Source organism: Saccopteryx bilineata, chromosome 8, assembly GCF_036850765.1.
Source record: "Saccopteryx bilineata isolate mSacBil1 chromosome 8, mSacBil1_pri_phased_curated, whole genome shotgun sequence".
Taxonomy (NCBI): Eukaryota; Metazoa; Chordata; class Mammalia; order Chiroptera; family Emballonuridae; genus Saccopteryx; species Saccopteryx bilineata.
This window is the reverse complement of record NC_089497.1, coordinates 92,150,537-92,168,882: the sequence shown is the minus strand read 5'-3', so window position 1 is coordinate 92,168,882 and position 18,346 is coordinate 92,150,537. Positions and strand designations below refer to the sequence as shown.

Genomic DNA, 18,346 nt, shown 5'->3' with positions numbered 1-18,346 from the left:
AAATTTTATTTATTTATTTTCCAGAAAGGGGTGGGGAGTGAGAAGTATCAACTCAGTTGATTCACCTTAGCAGTTCATCGCTTGCTTGCCATATGTGCCTTAACAGGCAAGCCCAGGATTTGAACCAACGACCTCAGCATTTCAGTTTGACCCTTTATCCACTGTGCCACCACAGGCCATATCCAAATATAATATAAAATACCTAACATATTTATATAACTGAAATAATACCTGATTCAAAATGTCAAATACATACACCAAACTCATCCACATAATAATAAAAGAGGTCCACAAATATAGAAACTCTTCTCTTTAATACTTTTTGATACTGTAATTATAAATCCATTGTATGTATTCAAAAGTTAATTATCGGAGCATTAAAAATTTGTATTATTACTAATTTTTTTAAAAAAAAATTGGATGTCTTTCCTAACCAGGTGGTGGCGCAGTGGATAGAGCCTCAGACTTGAATGGAGAGGACCCAGGTTCGAGACCCGGAGGTCGCTAGCATGAACCCGGGCTCATCTGGTTTGAGCAAAGCTCACCAGCTTGGACACAAAGCTGCTGGCTTGAGCAAGGGGTTACTCGGTCTGCTGAAGGCCCATGGTCAAGGCACATATGAAAAAGCAATCAATGAATACCTAAGGTGTCACAATGATGATGGATGCTTCTCATCTCTCTCCATTCCTGTTTGTCTATCCCTGTCTATCCCTCTTTCTGACTCTCACTCTGTCTCTGTAAAAAAATAAATAAATAATAAGTAAATAAATAAATAAAATAAAATTTAGATTGTCTTAGAAGACAAATAATAAGCCCTTTCCTGATAACTGTCCTAAATCTAAAATACTCATATTTTAAATCAGCCTAATTTATCACTGCTAATATGACAGCTAGTGATCAACAAGTACTTTTGATCCTCTAAAAATATCTGAAAAATTCATAAAGTATGCTATTTAGTTCAGTGTTTAGCACTTACAGATATATCTCTAACTCTACACCTTTGTTTATGCTTATGGCTGTGTCTTTGTCCATACCTTATTCTATTAATATCAATATGCATATGTATATATACACATAGATAATTGTTATTATAATGCTTTTAAAAATTAACAAGAATATTACTTTTATGTTCTGAATTTCAATACAATTGAGTTTTCACCAGGACCAATCTAATATATTACTGAAGTGCATAATATTTTAAACATATTTTATGCTGTTATGATATTTAGATATTATAATTATAATAAATGTAATTTTTGTTATAAATAATAAAAACTAAATATAATAGTAATATAAAGTTTCCTGTAGACTTGACACTAATGACATTTTATATTTCTGATAGCTTAATAGTTTTAGAAGCATTTTTTTTCTTTCTGATAATTTCTAAGCCCTTTTTTCTCTCTTTTACATACAAAAATTGAGGTAGGATTTTGGAGAAGACAGAAAGACAGACTCCCACATGCACCTTGACTGAGGATCCACCTGGCAAGCCCACTAAGAGGTGATGCTCTGCCCATGTGGAGTGTTGTTCCATGGCTCAGCAACTGAGCTCCTCTTAGTACCTGAGGCAGAGGTCATGGAGCCATTCTTAGCACCTAGGGCCAACTCACTCCAATTAAGCCATGGTGGCAGGAGGTGAAGAGAGAGAAAGGGAGAGAGAAGCAAGAGGGGGAGGGTTGGAAAAGAAGATGGGCACCTCTCCTGTGTGCCCTGACCAAGAATCAAACCCAGGATATCCACTCACTGGGCCAATGCTCTACCACTGAGCCAACTGGCCAGGGCCAGGATGCAATTTTTAAAATCTGCTTTGGAAAGCAAACAGAATTAAAATACAATGCTGATTTACTCTAAACTACATTTCAACTGATTACTCAAGGAATTTCAGGTTGGATACGTTTCTCTCTTTGGCCTACCTCATCAATGTTTGTTCAAGTCTAATGTAAAGTTTGCTTCATTTTTAAAATTTTTATATAATATTATTTTGTTTTAATAAAACAAAAATTAAATCCTAATAATTTTAGTCTCTGATAATTTTCAAAATCTTGTTATACAGTTTACTAATTATATTGCACAAGTATAATTATTACCAAAATATTTTATTTTTATATGTAATTAATGTGAAAAATTTTAGTACATATGTTTAAAAATAGCTAGTATAACAACTAAAAGGTTGTAATATCATTCCCATGTCATTTAGGTTGATTTCTTGTGTTTTATTTTATAGTTTTTGCTGAGTGGACATTAATGTAACATAATATGATTTATACAAAAAATAATCTTGATTTTTGAACATCTATGATTCATCATCCTGTAAAAAATGCAACTAATAACATTAAAACAAGCATTGTAAGCATGTATTCATCACTTGAATGGCAGTACAATTCCAACTTATCTTCATACTATCTATTATAGAGTGTTACATTACCAAATCTAAACTTTAACACTAAAATACACATGTGTTCTCATACTCATTATTGATATAAGGTGAATTTTTTTAGTTTTATTACCTTATTTAAATAAGCACTATTTTGTCCTTTTCATAATCTGTTATTCTCGAACCTAACCTGTAACTCTATAATTTTAACATTAAGAGATGTCTATATTTTTAATATATGCAATCACATAACTAAACAATCTAAAAAAATAATTAAGGGTAGTTATGAAAATATTAGTCTATATATCTAAATATTTATTCATAATTAAAATATTCAATAATACTTTATTTTTTTCTTTCTGTTATAAATCCTGGTACAAATTAACTGCTATCACATTAAATAAACACTTTAAACACTAAAAACTTATAACATTTATCATAAAAATGGGGTTCATGCCAAATACAATTGACTTGTGTTAAGGTTTAATATTTGAAAAAAATGTTTAATATTTTTAAAAAAGGAAGGAGTTATTGTTTTTAATTGCTAAAGAAAATAAATGATTGGAGCAAGAAGGGTAAAAACCTGAAAAATGAAAAATAACAAATACTGTAGTGTTTGAATTATATCAAATACTCCAAGATAAAAAAATTGACTGGGAATATTAAAAAACAATCTATACCTTCCAAAATAAAAAAGGTAAAATATAATTTCCTTTATTTTGCATTTTGAATTTAATTTAAAAAAGTATTATCAAAATTCCTTAATCAATTTTAAAAGAAAAATTGTAATGTTACAGTATAAGATATGGGTATAAGAAAATGATTGACATAAAGATAAATATTTGCCATTTATTTTCTATAACTGGATATCAACCAAATTTTCAAAATACTGGGTCAGGTAAGAACTTCTTAAAAAACAGTCAAGCAAATATTAAAAATTGTTTTCTGTGTGGATAGAATAATTTTTCTGTATTTTAAATAGTTGTTATAAAATGTGTATTTCTACATAAAAATAAGGCTCTTAAAATGGTGGGAGAGGAGCTACATAGATAATATGATCTAGCACAAACTCTGTTAAATGAATTTGGTTAAATTAAAACATTAAGCCTTTATAACAAACCTAAAAGCTTGTTTTGTTGCAGGCAAAGTGAAGCAGGGAGCTGAGGAAGTTTGCTTATAAATAAACTATACTACTGCCTTTCAGAGATCCTTCAGATACCCATTAGGCACTAAAAGGATGTGTGTATATGGAAGACACTGTACTAGGCATGAGAAACATAAGATCTGTATCTGTCCTCAGTCAGGAAGAACATTCACAAACTTTTCATTGTGCGAATAATTTGAATATTTAATATTAGAGAGGTATCTTTGGTCTTCTTTGTAAGTTGAATCTGTTCTTAAGTTAACATCTATTCAATTTAGAATTATCTAATATCTGGGACAGTTTTTACAAGAATGAGCACATTTTACTATAAAAATATTAAAATGAAGACAACATACAATTTAAATGTGTATTGTTATAAATAAAAGAATAAATCAAAAATTAATTTTATAAATATGATGCCACTTAGAATATATCACTAGCTTATATTTAAAAACTGAAATGTGGAGTATATCTCATTTTTATAAATTAAAAAAGTAGGACATGAAAACAAGCAATAACAAATCTAGAATAAGATAAAACCTTGTAAATCCAATTAGAAATTTTATTTTGTATCCAAAAGGCCATGTTACTTCAAATTCACAGAGAATTCTAAAGATATTCATTTAGAGGATAAAACTACTCTCTAAAAGCTTATGTTCATCCTTTTAAAAAGTAACTATCAATACAGGTAAGATATATTTATTTTAACTACAAAACAGTTTATATTAATTATTGAAGGCACTACACAGACTAGTAATAGTAACTCCCAATTGAACTTGTTATCATGTGATATATTCACTAAAATCTTAAAGACATACTCTAAAAATTAAAAAATACAAATACAAATCATAAACAATAAAGTAATTTTGTTCACATTTAGTTTACTTTTAAAAATTCATACATTTTATACTCAATGTCTAATCTTCTGGTTAAATAAAAACTAACATAATCAAAGTAAAAGTAGGTTTACAATATTAAAATATGAAAAGTTTATATTTTTATAGTCTATATATTAAAAATAATAGTAAATATAAAGTATTTTGCTATAATTTACACACACATTAAAAGAAGACAAACAAGGCAAAAGAAGCAAAAGTTTGTAAATCAAATTAAGAAATAGATTTTCTTTTCAGATATAAGAAACTTAAAGCTTTCCTTTGTCAATTGATATTGTTCAAGTTTCAGATGGCAAAATATTCATTAAGAAAAGCACCCTGTCATGCCAGACAATAAGATAATTTTTCTTCCCATACAACTCAAAAAATAGAATAAAACTAGTCAAAAACCACTTTTCCTACTCTTTTAAGTAGAAACTCACTAAACAGTGCATTTAAGGATAAAGAAGCACAGCATAAAACATTTTTGCTTAGGTAATGCTCCAAGAACACACAAAACAATGATTCCACAAATGCTACGATCCTTTATACGAAATTGAATAAATTCATTATTTCCTCAGCAGTTAAATGGATTCAGTCTGTGTTCAATGAATAGTAATAGGAAGACTTGATGTATGTGCCTGCTCACTTGCTTCATCTGCCCTTTTGCAGTGACTGTCCTCCACGGAGCACTAAAGAGGCACAGCAAACACGTGAAGGGATCTCAATCCTTCTACAGAATGAGTTTCACAGCAACTTGCATCTCTACAAGAAGATGAAAATTCGTAACAACTTACCCGGCTCACTGCAACAAAAGATGATATAGTTTTCAAGGAGCGGAAATCATGAATTACTTCAGAGAAATGCCATACGCAGCTGCTGCTCCAGCCTGTAAATTGGACTGCACTGGCGTTACAATCAACTGTTACTGACAAAGCTCGCGAGACTTAGCAGCAGCAGCTAGGTCTAGAAGCAGCCAATCTTTACTTTCTGACATCTGTTCAGAGGCTATCTGTATGAATGCAACAGTGATTCATTTACAAAAGTATTATTGAATGCACAGTTCAAGACTGCAAGAGCTCATCCAAGAAGGAAGCTTCTGTTTAAAACGCTGAAACGGAACAGAAACTGCCCGTTTTTAAACACTACCAGAACTTTTAAGACTTTTTATTGGTAGAACATATATTTTGCTTTAGCTTTTGTTTTATGATTTAAATGTGTACGTTCTCAAAAAATGCTGTTATTGAAGTATTTGTACCTACCTTCAATCTGTGCCAATTCTAAAGAAATGTAAAAGATAGATTAGGAAACAACATAGTTACTCTTAGGGTAGAGGTGTGAAAATTAAAAAAAAATGTTTTATTAAGTGAATGAAAGTCTCATATATGTATTTTCTTTCATCTTTCACACCTCAACACTTATTTAAGTCAGACAAATCTCAGCAGTTTCCTTTTCAGAGCCCTGCAGACAGTCGAGTGTAATAAGAAGCCACAATTTTCTAGTCAAGACAAGGAAAACTTTAAAAAGCACTCTTCATCTAACTATGGAAAAGACACATTTGTCAGATGGAAGTATGCAAGTTCTCAGGAATGTATTTATGTCTTTCAGGCTTATGTTTCTTAAATTAAATATTTGAAAAAATAAAAAACAAAATAATCATTCAATGCCTGACTTTGTAATGGTTACGTTCTTTATCTTTAGCAAAACATTGTTTTTACTTTAAAACTCTCAATCTTGGCTCACTATGGACTAACCAATAGGCATGTAATTGTAGGTAAACCAATTTTTGCTTTAAAATTTTTTTGTGTGTGTGAGTATATGACAGAAACAGAGAGAGAGACAGAAAGAGAGACAGATAGGGACAGAAAGACAGGATGGGAGAGAGATGAGAAGGATCAATTCTTCATTGCAGCTCCTCAGTTATTCACTGATTGCTCTCTCATATGTGCCTTGATGGGAGGGGGGCTACAGCAGAGTGAGTGACCCCTTGCTCAAGCCAATGTTGGGCTCAAATCCATGACCTTTGGCTTCAAGTCAATGACCTTTGGGCTCAAGCCAGCAACCATGGGTTCATGTCTATGATCCCACCCTCAAAACAGCAACTACTCCATGCTCAAGCTGGTAAGCCCGAGCTCAAGCCTAATGTGCCCTTGCTCAAGCCTGATGAGCCCATGTTCAAGCTGGTGACTTCCAGGTTTCCAACCTAGGTCCTCTCCTACCTAGTCTGATGCTCTATCCCCTGCGATACTGCCTGGTCAGGCTTCTTTTTAATATTTTTAAGATTTCAAATATACAGTATAAGAATTGTAATTTGTTATTGATACTACCTTATTTCAGTCATTATAATTAACAGTTTCCATAAATTATTTTATTTTATTCCAACAAATATATGAATTAAAAATTATTAACCATAATCTTAGTTGATGAAGCTAAATATGAAAAACTTGCTATGTATCTTATCACTAGTATATGATGGAATCAGAATTTTAACCTAGACTTGTCTAATGTCATTTCATGTCAATTGTTTCCAAGATAATAGTTATTTTGATCTTTTTTATTGGTTTTAATTTATTGTGTTTATATAGATTCTAGTGTCCTCTGAATGCATCTTCCCCTTCCCTGTATTCCCCTTAACATTCCTCTTTCCTCCCTTCCCCAACAGCCCCCCCCTTCCCTCCAGGATTTGCTTTCCTGCTCTCTATAACACTGTGTTATGTGTATATAATTTCACCAATCTCTTTCCCTTCTCTGATCCCATCCTCTCATCCCCTTTCCCTCTGTCTGCTTTGCCTCTGGTCCCTTTGATCCTGCCTCTGCCTCTAATCCATTTCTCAGTTCACACTGTTTATTAGATTTCTCAAATGAGTGAGGTCATATGATAGTTTTCTTTCTCTGCCTGACTTATTTCACTGAACGCAATAGTTTCCAGATTCATCCATGTTGTTGCAAAAGGTAAGATTTCCTTCTTTTTTATGGCCCCATAAGTATTCCACTGTGTATATGTGCCACTGATTTTTAATCCACTTGTCCACTGATGGACACTTGGGTTGTTTCCAGATCTTCATTATTGTAAACAATGCTTCCATAAACATGGGAGTGCATTTCTTCTTTTGAATCAGTGATATGGTGTTCCTGGGATATATTCCTAAGCGTGGGATAGCTGGGTCAAAAGGCAGTTTCATTTTTAATTTTTTGAAGAATCTGCATACTGTTTTCCACAGTGGCTGCACCAGTCTGCATTCCCACCAGCAGTGCAGGAGGGTTCCTTTTTCTCCACATCCTACCCAGCACTTATGTATTGTTTTATTAATGGACACCATTCTGACTGACTGGTGTGAAGTGATATCTTATGGTGGTTTTAATTTGCATTTCTCTAATCATTAGTGATGTTGAACATTATTTTATCTGCCTATTGGCCTTCAGTATATCCTCTTTGGAGAAGTGTCCATTCATTTATTTTGCCCATTTTTGATTGGATTGTTTATCTTGTCGGTGTTGGGTTTTACAAGTTCTTTGTAAATATTGGTTATTAACCCCTTAACAAACATATTGTCAAATACGTTCTCCCATTGTGTGGTTTGTCTTTTTATTTTGTTCATATATTTTTTAGCTGTGAAAAAGCTTTTTAGTTTGATATAGTCCCATTTGTTCATCCTGTCCTTTATTTCACTTGCCCGTGGAGATAAATCAGGAAATATTTTGCTGCGAGAGATGTCGGTGAGCTTACTGCCTATGTTTTTTTTTTTTTTAATTTTATTTATTCATTTTTAGAGAGGAGAGAGAGAGACAGAGAGGGAGAGAGAAGAGAGAGAGAGAGAGACAGAGAGAGAGAAGGGGGAGGAGCTGGAAGCATCAACTCCCATTTGTGCTTTGACCAGGCAAGCCCAGGGTTTCAAACCGGCGACCTCAGCATTTCCAGGTCAACGCTTTATCCACTGCGCCACCACAGGTCAGCTATGTTTTTTTTTTTTAAAGATGTTTATGGTTTCATGACTTACACTTAAGTCTTTTATCCATTTTGAGTTTATTTTTGTGAATGGTGTAAGTTGGTGGTCTAGTTTCATTTTTTCTGCAGGTAGCTGTCCAATTTTTCCAACACCATTTGTTAAAGAGACTGTCTTTATTCCATTGTATGCTCTTACCTCCTTTGTCAAATATCAATTGTCCATAAAGGTGTGGGTTTATTTCTGGGTTCTCTGTTCTGTTCCATTGACCTATATGTCTGTTCTTATGCCAGTACCAAGCTGTTTTGAGTACAATGGCTTTGTAGTATAACTTTATATCAGGAAGTGTGATACCACCCAATTTATTATTCTTTTTCAAGATTGCTCAGGTTATTCGTGTTCTTTTTTATTCCACATAAATTTTTGGAATATTTGTTTTATATCTTTGAAGTATGTCATTGGTATTTAAATAGGAATTGCATTGAATTTATAAATTACTTTGGGTAATATAGATATTTTAATAATGTTTATTCTTCCTATCCATGAACATGGTATATACTTCCACTTGTTTTTTATCTTCTTTGATTTCTTTTATCAATGCTTTATAATTTTTCGAGAACAAGTATTTAACCTTCTTGGTTAAATTTACTCCTAGGTACTTTATTTTTCTTTTGCTGCAATAGTGAAAATAATTGGCTTCTTAATTTCTCTTTCAGACAGTTCATTGTTGGTGTATAAAAATTCCTCTGATTTCTGATTATTAATTTTATATCCTGCCAACTTGCTGAATTCATTTTTCAGGTCCAGTAGTTTTTTGACTGAGACTTTAGGGTTTTCTATGTATATACCATATCATCAGCAAATAATAATTTTACTTCTTCTTTTCCAACTTGAATGCCTTTTATTTCTTCTTCTTGTCTGATTGCTGTGCCCTGCACTTCCAGAACTATGTTGAATAAGAGTGGTGAAAGGAGGCACCCCCACCTTATTTCTGATTTTAAGGGGATTGCTTTTAATTTTTGCCCATTGAGTATGATGTTGGCTGTGGGTTTGTCATAGATGGTTCTTATCATGCTGAGGTATGTTTTTTGTATTCCCACTTTGCTGAGAGTTTTGATAAATGTGTGCTGGATTTTATGCTTTTTCTGCATCTATTAATATTATCATGTGATTCTTATCATTCTTTTTGTTTATGTGATGAATCATATTGATTGATTTGCAAATATTCTAGTAGCCTTGTCTCCCCATAATAAATCTAACTTGATATAATTTTTTTCATGTGTTGCTGGGTCTGGTTTGATAATATTTTGTTGAGAAATTTAGCGTCTAAATTTATCAGGTATATTGGCCTATAGTTTTTTTCTTTGTATTGTCTTTGCCTGGTTTTGGATGCGGATTATCCTCACCTCATAAAAGGAACTTGGAAGTTTTTCCTCCACTTAAATTTTTGAAATATCTTGACAAGGATAGGAGTTAGTTCTTTAAATATTTGGTAGGATTCACCTGTAAAGGCATCTAGCCCAAGGCTTTTGTTTGTTTGAAGTTCTTTGATAACTGTTTCAATCTCATTTGTTGTAATCAGTCTGTTCAAGTTTTTGATTCTTCCAGATTGATTTTTGAAATACTATGTTTCATGGAATTTTCCATTTTACCTAGGTTGTTTAATTTTTGGCATACAATTTTTCATAGTATTTTCTTACAATTCTTTGCATTTCTGCTTTGTCAGTTTTTACTTATTCACTCTTATTTTTAATTTTATTTATTTCAGTCCTCTCTCTTTTTTTGTGGTGAGTCTGGTTGAAGGTTTATCAATCTTGTTTACCTTCTCAAAGAACCAGCTGTTGCTTTCATTGATCCTCTGTATTTTTTTTTTTAGCATCTATGTCATTTATTTATGCTTTGATCTTTATTATTTTTTTCCTTCTACTATCTCAGGGCTTGTTGTTCTTTTTCTAAGTTCTTTTAGATGCAGAGTTAAGTTATTTATTTTAGTTTTTTCTAGCTTCTTAAGGTATGCCTGTAATGCTATGAACTTCCCTCTCAGTACTGCTTCTGCTGTGTCCTATAAATTTTGAGTTGTTGTATGTTCATTTTTATTTGTTTTTTAGAAAAATTTTTATTTCTTCCTTGATCTTATTGTTTACCCACTCATTATTTTATAACATGCTATTTAGTCTCTCAGTGTTTGACTGTTTTTTGTATTTTCTATTGTAATTGATTTCTAGTTTCATAGCATTGTAATCAGAGAAGATTCTGATATGATTTCAATATTCTTAAATCTAGTGAGACTCATTTTGTGGCCTAACATGTGGTCTATCCTAAAGAATGTACTATGAACTCTTAAAAAGATTGTATATTCTGCTGTTTTAGGGCATAAGGTTCACAAGATATTTATTAAATCCAGTTGATGTAGTGTGTCCTTTAAGTGTGCTGTTTCTTTGTTAATTTTCTGTCTTGAAGATATATCCAGTGCTGTTAGTATTGTATTGAAATCCTCTACTATTATAGTATTGCTTTTGATCTCACTCTTTATGTCCATCAAAATCTGCTTTATATATTTAGGTGCTTCTATATTAGATGCATAAATATTTACAATGGTTATATCTTTTTGTTGGATTGCTCCCTTTATCATAATGTGGTGTCCTTTTCCATGCCTTACTATACCCTTTGTTTTAACATCTATTTTTGTCAGATATAAGTATTGCTACCCCAGCTCAATTCCATTTGCATGAAATGTTTTTTTTTTTCTATCCCTTTACTTTCAGTGTATGTACATCTTTTGTTTTGAGGTGGGTCTCTTGTGGACAGTGATTGCTTTTCTCGCAGCTTTTAGTATTATTATTATTTTTTTTTATCTCTTAGCTTTGGTATTTTAATTATGATGTGTCTTGGTGTAGGTCTGTTTGGAGTCCTCTTTAGTGGGATTCTCTTTACTTCTTGAACTTGTATGACTTTTTCCTGCATCAATTTAGGGAAGTTTTCAGCTATGATTTCTTCAATCAGTTTCTCTATCTCTTCTTCCTTCTCTTTTCCCACAGGAACCCCTATTATGTGATGTTCTTTCTCTTCCTGTTGTCACAGAGCTCTCTTAGTTTCCTTAGACTTTTTGATCCTCTTTCTTTTTGCTGTTCTGTTTCTGTGCTTTCACTTGTCTTGTCCTCTAAATCGTTGATTCAATCCTCTGCTTCATCCAGCCTGCTTTTAATTCTTTCTAGTGTATTATTTCTGATATTGTTCTTGTCATTTCAGTCTGACTATTTTTTATAGTTTCAATATCCTTTTTGAAGCCAGCTATATCTTTGTTTAGGTGCTCGTTTTCTTCACTATTGTTGCTCAAAATCCTTGAGCATCCTAACAATCATTATTCTAAACTCCTGCATTTGGTATCTTGTTTATTTCCATTTCATTCAGTTCTTTTTCTGGGGATTTCTCTTGTTGATTTATTTGAATTGCATTTCTCTGTCTTCCGATTTTGTATCTGTATAGACTAGATACTGCTCTAAGTATAGTTGTTAGGTTCTGGGCCACTTCATGTAACAGCACTGGACTTCTCTAGACAGAACCTGGTGCAGGCCAGTGAAGGTCATTGTTTTTGACTGGCTCTTAGCAACCTTCTTTGAGCTACAGGTGATCCAGAATTTGTAGCTGCCTCTGCTGGGCACTGATGACATTGAAACTACCAGCTGCACTCCTAGGCTGTCGTTTATCTTCTCTGGGCCACTGTGTGTGGCCTCTCTATTCTGGATGTGAGGTATTTTCTACAGCCCCCTCTTCCTCCACCTTCTCAAGCACTTGGGCACTAGCAGGGACTTTCAGGCCACAGTTTGGCTTCTCCGTAGTTACAAGGGACTCCTTGCCTTGCTGGGCTCTTCCCCCATCAGTGCACAAGCTGCCTCTCCTAGCTCTGCCTCTGTGAGCATATAAAATATCTCTTTAAGTTCTACCCTTCTCCTTTGCAACATGGGCCAGTGGGCTCCACCCTCAATGGTCACACAGAATGCCTCTCCAGGCTTTGCCCTTCACTATCACTGCCACATGGGCTGGCTTGCTGGGCTTTGCCCCCGACCACCTTGCTGGCCAAGTGTTGCAGACAGGACCTTCTGTCCTTTGGAGGGTACTCAGCAGGGTGGGGGGGCTTGTAGCCCAAACCTCAGCACTCAAATCTTGTGTCTCTGATTTTTCCCCTGATTCTAAGTGTCTCTCTGCACTAACTGGAGCAGAACAGCCTTAGGTAGGTGGGTAATTGCTTCCCTTTGCTGGTGTTGATTCTTCTAGATAAAATGGGCACTTTAAGTTTGGGGAGTGACCCAGTACAGGGGTCAGGGTGGCTTTCCCCCACCATCTCTCCCTGTGCCCTCAAGATTACACTCTCCTCTTGCAATTCCAGTCCCTTTGGCACCCCCCACTCCCAGGTCCCTGGGTAAGTGGCCATGAATAAGGTTTTCTGTGTGGTCCCTTTAAAATGGAGCCTGGGTCTGTGAGTTCTGTCTACCTGTCATAAAGAGTAACCCGGCTCTTCTTTCAGCTAAATACTGTCTGTACACCTCCTCTAGTCTCTGGGGCTCCAGCTTGGGGCTACGGTCCTAGGGCTGAGTGTTCACAACTCTCTGTGAATCCCACTCTGCCGTGAGAGATCCTCCAGGATGCCACTCACTTCTGGGAGCAGGGAAACCCTTTCTGTGTCTCCACCTTTCTTACTAGCTCAGTGTGGTTCCTTCAGAGATGCTTGTTGTATATTCCTCTTAGTTTAGTCCAAAGTTGTTTTTCAAGAGATTGTTCCTAAGTTAAGTTGTAATCCACTTTGGTTCTGTGAGGTAGGAGTTGTAACATCTGCCTACTCCATTGCCATTTACCTTTGCCATTTTGATCTTTTAAAGTTATTAATTATGGGAAAATTGTTACTTGAGCAGTATTTATTAGACAATAAATTTCACACTTCAAAATTATAATCATTTTAATTTATTTATGTAATTTATGTAATGACATCCTAATTACACAAAAGTTACAGACTAATTGGACAATCTAAAACAATATTTAAAAAAGATAGTATATTGAAAACTATGCAATGATTCACAAAGAGATGACATTTTATTTAAAATGTAGTCATTGTGATGATGCACATGAAAGTTTACTGCTTGAATATGTGTGTTATTTTAATTTAAATGTCAAAATTCTTGTCCCCACCACAGATCCACTCATTGATTTCTGTACTACTATGTGATTGATCTTATTCACAAATTCTATAATTGTTGAGGGATGTTTTAGATCTTAGAGAATTCAACAGCATATTTGGTATGCTCCTAAATATCCACTCTCTACTGTGTAAAATGTATTACACATATACACATATTTTATTTTTATTTTAAACCAGAATCTGAATAAACAATAATCTTTTAGAAGCTGATTTTTATTACTAACACATTTTAGCTGGCTGACTACACAGCAGCTGATTACAAATCCTGACAGTTTTCCTCTGCTCACCTTTTGCTTCAGTGAACTACCTTTAGCTACTGCCTTCTTAGTTTATTTTCTCTTATAATTTCTCAGCTGTGCCACATTATTTGATTCATTATTTCAGTGCATTTCTTTCTGTTGTATTTGTGAGTTTATTTTTTTATGACTGAAAATATATCTGCTGTTTTACTTCTGTGATGTCATCACTTTTTCACATACATCCAATAGGAAAGTATAGATCTTAGGCAGTGAGTCTTGTTTCAGAGTTAGTAACCAAGTATGACCTGACAGCCTAATGGCTAAATGACCGTGCTGTTAGGTGATGAGTGTGCCTTGTACATGACACTGCCAAAATACCACATCATTTCACACAGATTTAACTCTGCTCAGATTTTACAATCATATGTTGAAGTTCAAGCAAGACAACCATATGATCTTGGCATGATCACTTTCCGTTATCCTATTACAGTGACTTTTTACTGTTCAGGTTTGGTGTAACTTAGTTATCACTGGGGTAGTAACTTTCTAGATAGCAGATTTCAACGAAATCTGAGACAGTAAATATATTAATTTGTAGTATATATAAGTCTTCTCTAGGTACAGTGATGTGACAAAAATGCACTAATATTTAATTAGTAATTTTTTACAAAACAGTCTCTTCTCTAAAGAAAATATGAATTAAAAAAGCATATTTCTACAGTTTATATATCAATTAGTTGAAAATGATTATGATATATTCTATTCTAGTTTTTTAAATCTATGTACTTAGTTACAATTACATAAATGTTAAAAATGTATTATTTTTTTCATTTCATGTTTTTAATGTAATTAATATTAATTTTTATTTAAAAATTTAATGACTGATATGTTTTCAATGATAATACCATAATTTATTACACTACTTGTTACCCATATTATAAAAATAATTTTAATTATTAATTACTATGTGCACATATTAATATGTTAACTCCATTTAAAACTCAAAATCACCTTTTAAGTAAGTACTATTATTATTTCTATTTTATGGTGGAAGAAATTTTAGCCACAAAGTGTTAAAGTAACTTGCCAAAAATCATATGGATAATTAGTCTTTTGTAATATAATTTTATGCAAACATTATTATAATTGGCATTTTTGTATATGGCTTATTAAGTACAACTTTTGATTACTTTTACATATATTTCCCAGAACTGGAATAACTCAATATGACCAGTACAAAATAGTGTGTGGGGTTTTGTTTTGTTGTTTGTTTGTTTTTTGCAGTCTTCTGAGACATCTCTTTCATAACTATTGAATAAGAATAGGTTTTCAACAATTCTTGCAAAAAGAAGAAAATGTTCTTAATTAGAATAAATCTGAACAAATCTCTGGAATCAAGAGGCTAAACATTTATACCTGGGTTTGGCATGTGTTTAAGGTGGATTTCTTGAAAGACTTTAGAAGTGAGCCTAGTTCTGTAGGCAATTAAATTGTTTAATACGGTGGAAAACAGCCCACAGGACACTGGGCTGCACTTAATCTATCCACCTGACTGGCACAATTTATCCCTGTGGTGCCAGACTCACTTGAAATTGAGGCTGGGATCTGTGAGCCACCAGCTTTAAAGCTCGGGCATTGGCTTAGAGGAGGGAGTTTAGTGTGTGTGGATAGAACACCCCTGATCAGCAATCTTTGAAACAGCAGCTCCCTAAACTCAGGGAAACCGGTTTGTGGCACACACCACCAGCCCAGCCCAGGGCTGTGCCTGGAGAATTTAGAGTGATATCAGAGGAGGGACTGGACTCTGTCACCCCAGCCCCCTCGTTCCTCTTTGCTCTCCTTGCTCTGAAAAGAGCAGTCATGGCAGACCCCCCTCCACTTGGTCCCCAGGCTGCTCTTTCCTGTGGGAGGTGGGGGCACCCAGAGACTAGATTCCCTGCTCTGTGGGGATGTGGGAAAGGGTCTTGAAAGACTCCTGGTCAGCCAGTGCTGGTATCATAAATTTTCAAAGTTCTAGCAGTAAGACCTTCCTACCAGTGTGCTGACTCTGCCTTCATTATTACAAAGATGACAACTAGGCCTTAACATATCACCAAAGAATCTTGCAGAGGCAAATCTTGTGCAGCATCTCCTGCCAGAAAAAGGAAAAGTTATCTCTTATTGGGATTATTAAAAATACCGCCCACAAATACCATTAAGGAAAAAAAAAATCAAACATGGACATACAAGATAGAGATGTGACTCAGATAGAAGATAAAAAATCCCCAGGAAAAAAATCTCAATTACATGGAAACCTTGGAGCTTATTGACAGATGATTCAAAATTGAAGCTCTAAAAATACTCAATAAGATACAAGAAAACACTGAGCAATTTAGTGAGCTCATAAAACAACTGAATGAACAAAAAGAGTACTTCACCAGGAAATTAAAACTATAAAAAAGAACCAAACAGAGATGAAAAAGTCAATACACAAACTGAAAAATGAGGTAACAGGGTTAGCCAACAGAACAAGCCAGATAAAGGAAAGAATCAGTAACATTGAAGACAGGCAATTAGAGATATGATAGAATGATGAAGAGAGAGACTTACGAATTAAAAAAAAAAAACTGAGAAAGACCTACAAGAATTGTCTGACTCCATCAGGAAGAGCAATAAAAGAATAAGTATATTAGAAAAGGAAGAGAAGGAAAAGAGAATAGAGAACATATTGAAACAAATAATCGGTGAGAACTTCCCAAGCCTGTGGAAAGAGTTAGAGCCTTGAATTCAAGAAGCAAACAGAATGCCGAATTACCTCAACCCAAACAAACCTACTCCAAGGCACATCAAAATAAAATGATCACAAATCAATGACAAAGAAAGAATCCTCAAGTCAGCTAGGGAGAAGAAGGATAAAACATATAAAAGAAGGCCCACTAGGCTATCATCAGATTCCTAAACAGAAACTCTGAAAGCCAAAAAAGAGTGGACCCCAACACTTAAAGTACTGAAAGATAGGAACTTCCAGCCAAGAATACTATATCCATAAAAGTTATCCTTCAAATATAAAGGGAAAATGAAAACATTTAAAGACACAGAAACTGAGAGAATTTATCACCAAAACCCCCCCACTTCAGGAAATACTAAAGGGGGTTATCCAACCAGATAAAAAGAACAAAACAAGGGAAGACAAGATGGTGCTGGAGTAGGCGGACCTACCAACATCTACCTCCCAGAACCGAAGTGGATTACAGACTAATTTTAAGAACTATCATCTGGAAAAACCAACTTTGGACTAAACTGAGAGGACTCTTCAACCAAGGAACACTGAAGAAGCCACACCAAGACTGGTAGGAAAAGCAGAGACGCGGAGAGGGCTGCCCAGCTCCCCAAAGCAAACGGCAGCTGGGAGAGACTCCCGCGGCAAGAAGTGAGTTTAGCAGAGAGGGGAAGGTCCTGAGCCCCAGGAACAAAGCCCCAGCCTGCAGCACCGGAGCCCAGAAGAGGCATAAGGACAGTATTTAGCTGGAAACAAGTCAGGATACTGTTTGAGAGAAAGAGTCTGATTTCTCAGACCTGGGATTCTTCTTAAAGGGACTGTGCAGAACACCTCTCTCACAACCACTCACCTGGGGCTCTGGGGAATGGGGAGAGGGAGAGTGCCAGAGTAGCAGAAGGGGAGTGTAATCTGGAAAGCATAGGGAGAAACATTTTGGGAGACAGCCAGCCTAACCCCTGGGATGAGTCACTCCCCAAATCTGAAGTGAATATTTCCCCCGGAAACAGTAATACAAGCAAAGGGAAGCAGGAGAGCAGACAAACAAGCTCCCCCCACGGCATTCAGAGCAGAGTTGCTTAGAAGGAGGGAGCTTTCAGGGCTACAGTAGTGAGTGTTAAAGTCTGAGCTGCAGTGCCCGCACCCATGCAGCTGAGGGCTCACCGGAGGATGGGCAGCAGCGGGAGACGGAAGAACCATTCTGCTAACAGGGGCAGAAGCCAGCTGGCCACCACTGGGCTCAGGTGAAAGCACAGTCTTGTCCGGCTGGGGAGGAGAGAGCATGCAAAAGCGATCAAGTCCAGCTGCTGGCAGCCTGTAATCCAGCCTGTGGGAGAAGGGCGGGAACAAGGAAAGGGTGGAGACCAGCCCCTGAGCAAGGGCGCAGGAGCACAGCCTAGCCCCACCCGTGCAAACCAGGCCTGTGGTCTGACTTGGGAGATGGCTCCTACCATGGGGGTGGAGCCAAAAGCCCAAGAACAGGCTGAGTTCCTCTACTGAGCTAAGCATGGGCACGCAATTCTGCCCAGCCTGTAGAGATAAGGCTAGCAGCCATTCCATGAGTGGGCTCCTCCCGCAAGGGCGGGGTGAAAGCCTGGAAACAGACGGAGACCCGCAGCTGAGCAGAGGTGCTCGCCAGTGACCTCAGGACTGAACATAACGTCGTCCACGTGGGTGGGGCAAAGGCCAAGGCCACCAAGGCTTGTGCACCTGAGCATGTTATCACAGCCACTCCTGTGAAGAAAAAATTCAGAAGCAGAGAAATGCAACACAAATGAACCAAGAGAAATCCCCAGAAAAGAACCTAAATGAATCAGATAT

General features: G+C 35.6%; 1 protein-coding gene across 1 annotated transcript in view; it reads right to left on the bottom strand.

Annotated features, from left to right (window-relative positions):
• The window catches only part of BCHE (butyrylcholinesterase), a 94,755-nt gene extending 76,776 nt beyond the window's left edge, over positions 1–17,979 (bottom strand). Inside the window, 4 exon segments of the mRNA XM_066240822.1 lie at positions 5,191–5,206; positions 5,208–5,299; positions 17,379–17,437; positions 17,690–17,979. Coding sequence (XP_066096919.1) covers positions 5,191–5,206; positions 5,208–5,299; positions 17,379–17,437; positions 17,690–17,979 — 457 coding nt within the window.
• Positions 17,980–18,346: the final 367 nt, after the last annotated feature.